Below are 3,443 nucleotides of genomic sequence, written 5' to 3' on the forward strand. Positions count from 1 at the left end.
CTATTGTTATTAAAACAAAGCAAACAAGAATATTGCTGTTTCTGGATTTTCTTTTTATGTTACCTACATTAAATAGTGATGTGTATATACTTTCTTGGTAGTGGTTTTATCTCTTATCTTGTACAACTGTGAATAAATGTAGCTTGACAATGCCTGTTTTTAATCATCTGAACATAGTATCTCTTAGAGAGTTGCTTTTTTCATTTGAATAGGTTGATAAAGATGCATTGGATAGCCAAGTCAAGGAGAGGAAAATTCAAGAAGCAGCTGAAAAAGCACGAAATGAAGAACTTGGTATATTCATAAATACTATGATATTTCTGTGAAAAGTTAAATGTAATTTACCATCTATTTCCTGCTTTCTTTTTCCCTTCGTGTATTTCAAACTGCCGTATTTATTTCCAAATGGAGGCTGTCTCTGAATCTTCCTATATAGTTCTATCTGTATAGATCTATCAGTCAAGATATATATATAAAAGCACATTTGTAGGCTTTTCTCTAAATTCAAGCATACAAACTGAATACTATAATATATAGTCCTATTTATTTTCATACATTTGCATAGGTGCAGTATGTATTCTCCTCAGTATTTGAAGATTTATATTAATATGATTAAACTGGTAAACGTTTCCCAGTAGGCTGAAATTTTCAGTGTTTCATTTTAATGGATGTTGACAAATACCATTGTTTAGAGACTTGAAGATATGGGAGTATTTTAAAAAAACTTTATTACATAATACTGTTATTTTCAGAATAGTAGTGGCAAATTTGTTTGATTGCTTTCTTGTAGAGTGAGCCCGTGTTCTGTCTGACCATTCTTCAGTAGAATATATGGATTCTATAGAATCCTCTAGAGACTGTTAGTGCTAGAAGCATAAGTCATGTACAACAGGCCTGTAAGTAGGAGCCATTACTGAGTCAGAACACATAGCCACACAAATAATTCAGCCATGTCCTCTGACCTCAAAGCCTTTTGTGACCCTCTGTGTTTGGAATGCTCTCCTGTGGTATTCTGTGAAAAGTTCCCGCAGGCTGAGCTCTCTGTGGGTTTCAAGAAGAGCTGGAATGGGGTTGTCACCTTCCATGCTGTGCTTCTGTGGTTGCTTGTGATTTTCCTGTTAAAATACCTGTCGGACTCTGACTCCTAGGAGACTGCCAGTAGCAACGTGTAGTCTGGCAGCAGAGGAAATTATCTTTTCCTGTGAATTATAGTTAAATTACTAGTTTTGGGTGGGGTTTTTTGTTGTTTGTTTGGTTTTCTTTAAAACTAAATCAGTTAGGGCATTTTAATTAAATTGGCAAGAGCTATTAAGCTCTTCAAAAACTGTTAGTGCCAGACAATTCTTCTAGTCAGAAAAATTGTTGGAACTATGAAACCACTCTCTATATTCCTTTCAGTGGGAGCCCAATTTTAATTTTTTTCTTAATAAGCAACTTAATGGATTTCAGCTATAACTGTAAACTAAAAGAAAATGGGAAGAAATAGTATACAGTACATTTCATGTGCTACTGCAAGTTTTAATCAAATGAAACCTCATAGTTCTAGAAGTATTTATTGTCTTTGTTTCGCATGCATTTATTTCATTGTAACATTAATAAGATAATTGATTCCTAAAAAGCTGAAAGTATTTTATAAGTAAATATTACTAACATTAATGTCTGCTGGGCTGGTACACATAGATCAAATACCCTTTCCTAAAGTATAAAAGTTTGAAGACTTATATTCTATTTATTCCTCTTCAAAATTTTATTTTCCATCTTACTTGTGCACTTCCATGACATGTGCACTTCTAAAAGTTGTATTTTTATTGTGTTCACTTTTCTCTAGCTAATGAAATGAAGCAAAATGACAAGATCGTGTGTATGTTAGAAGAACGACAGAAAAATGATATCAGAAATATAAATAAGGCTATCAGTGAATTTCAGAAGAATTTTCAGAAGCCAGAAACAAGACGTGAATTTGACCTGTCTGATCCACAAGCCCTAAAGAAGGATAGACCTGCTCGACTTTCAGACAGTGATCCTCGATGTACTGTGTCTGGCTTGCAGAAGTTTATGGGTGAAGACTTAAACTATGATCAGAGGATGAAGTTTCAGAAGGAGCAGTTAAGAGAGTGGTCTCTTCAGCAGCAGAGAGACTGGAAGAACGCATTAGCTGACCAAAAATTTTCAGGTAGCGAAAGAAGATAATAAGGTTTTATCTGCTTTTTCTGAAGTTCTGATGTATCTGACAAAAATATGGTATAGCCTATTGTGTCAGTTTGACATAGCAGTATTTTAGTATATTCAGTATTTACCTTTTAGAAATACAGCAGCAGTTTTTTATTTTATAAGTTCTAATGTATTCAATATCTCACTTAAGAATCTATATTTAATAACGTGTAATATTACCTAAGTTTCATTTCTGTTTTATGCCTCAAATGAAGTATCAGAGCATTCTGAAAAACTGTTTTGCATGTTAGATTATATATTTACTTCATCAGACCAAATTGTCCAATCTTTACTGTTGTAGAGCAGACAAAAAATACTGTTTCTTCTTTTCTAGCTTGTCATTAAGTATTTTTTGTGCAGTACTTAACATACTCTTTCATTTTAACTTTGTCTAACTGTTAAGGCAAGATGGGTTACATAATAAACTGATTTCATCAGTTACCTGAAATTCCAAGATGGAAATCTTCTGTGGTAGGATTTGGAAATAATTATGTAATTCATCTTACTGTATCTGTAGCTCCTCTGTCTGTCTGTCTCTCTGTGTCTTACAGTGGCTTACTCATATGACACATCAAGTCCATGAATGTTGACTAAGTTTCATTTTAATCTAATTTAGATTATCTTTATGACAAGAATAGAGTTGAACTTGACCAAATGACTATGGAGCAGCAACGAAAAGAAGAAGAAAACAGGCGTGCTGTTTGTGCAGCTACTAAAGATTTCAATAGAACCCAGGTAAATTAATGTTGAGTTTGTTCCTTTTTAAAAAAGTGGAGACACAGAAGGAAAATAAGATGCACAAAAGTAAAATGAGTAATGACTTTTACACAAAGGTTTCTTGGCAGCTAGCTTCCAAGGTTATTTCAGTAATTGGAAAATAGAATTTATTCACTTTGTCCTCCCCAAGGAGCTAGCTATCCTCTGCCTAGTTACCCTCTGTCAAAATTCTCCCTCCTGGTTCTCAGCATGCTGACTAGAGGACAGCAACAACTCCACAGTCTCTCAGGGACTTTTTAGTCTGTAAACGGGTACAGCAAAAGCCTCCCATGCTTCCTTCTGGTTTTAGAACAGTTGTCAGGTAATCTTAGCTGTGTCTGCCTGCTTTTCTTTTTGCTTGTGTGGGAACATCACTACCAGTAGCTTTTTGTCTTTATTACTTATGTTAGTTGCTCACAACCACTGTTTTTAGCACTTTGGCTTCTTCCTTGGTATTTGCATACATGTCTTTTGGT

The 3,443-nt window shown here is 34.4% G+C and overlaps 1 protein-coding gene across 1 annotated transcript; it reads left to right on the top strand.

Moving 5' to 3' along the window:
- Positions 1–212: 212 nt before the first annotated feature.
- Positions 213–2,946, top strand: LOC104522088 (RIB43A-like with coiled-coils protein 2; the record flags this gene model as incomplete). Its single annotated transcript, XM_010164280.1, has 3 exons — positions 213–294; positions 1,829–2,173; positions 2,828–2,946. Coding segments are annotated over 3 exons (546 nt in total), but the record flags the coding sequence as incomplete, so codon positions are not given.
- Between the last annotated feature and the right edge of the window lie 497 nt (positions 2,947–3,443).

This window comes from Antrostomus carolinensis, unplaced genomic scaffold, assembly GCF_000700745.2.
Source record: "Antrostomus carolinensis isolate BGI_N321 unplaced genomic scaffold, ASM70074v2 Scaffold45013, whole genome shotgun sequence".
NCBI lineage: Eukaryota > Metazoa > Chordata > Aves > Caprimulgiformes > Caprimulgidae > Antrostomus > Antrostomus carolinensis.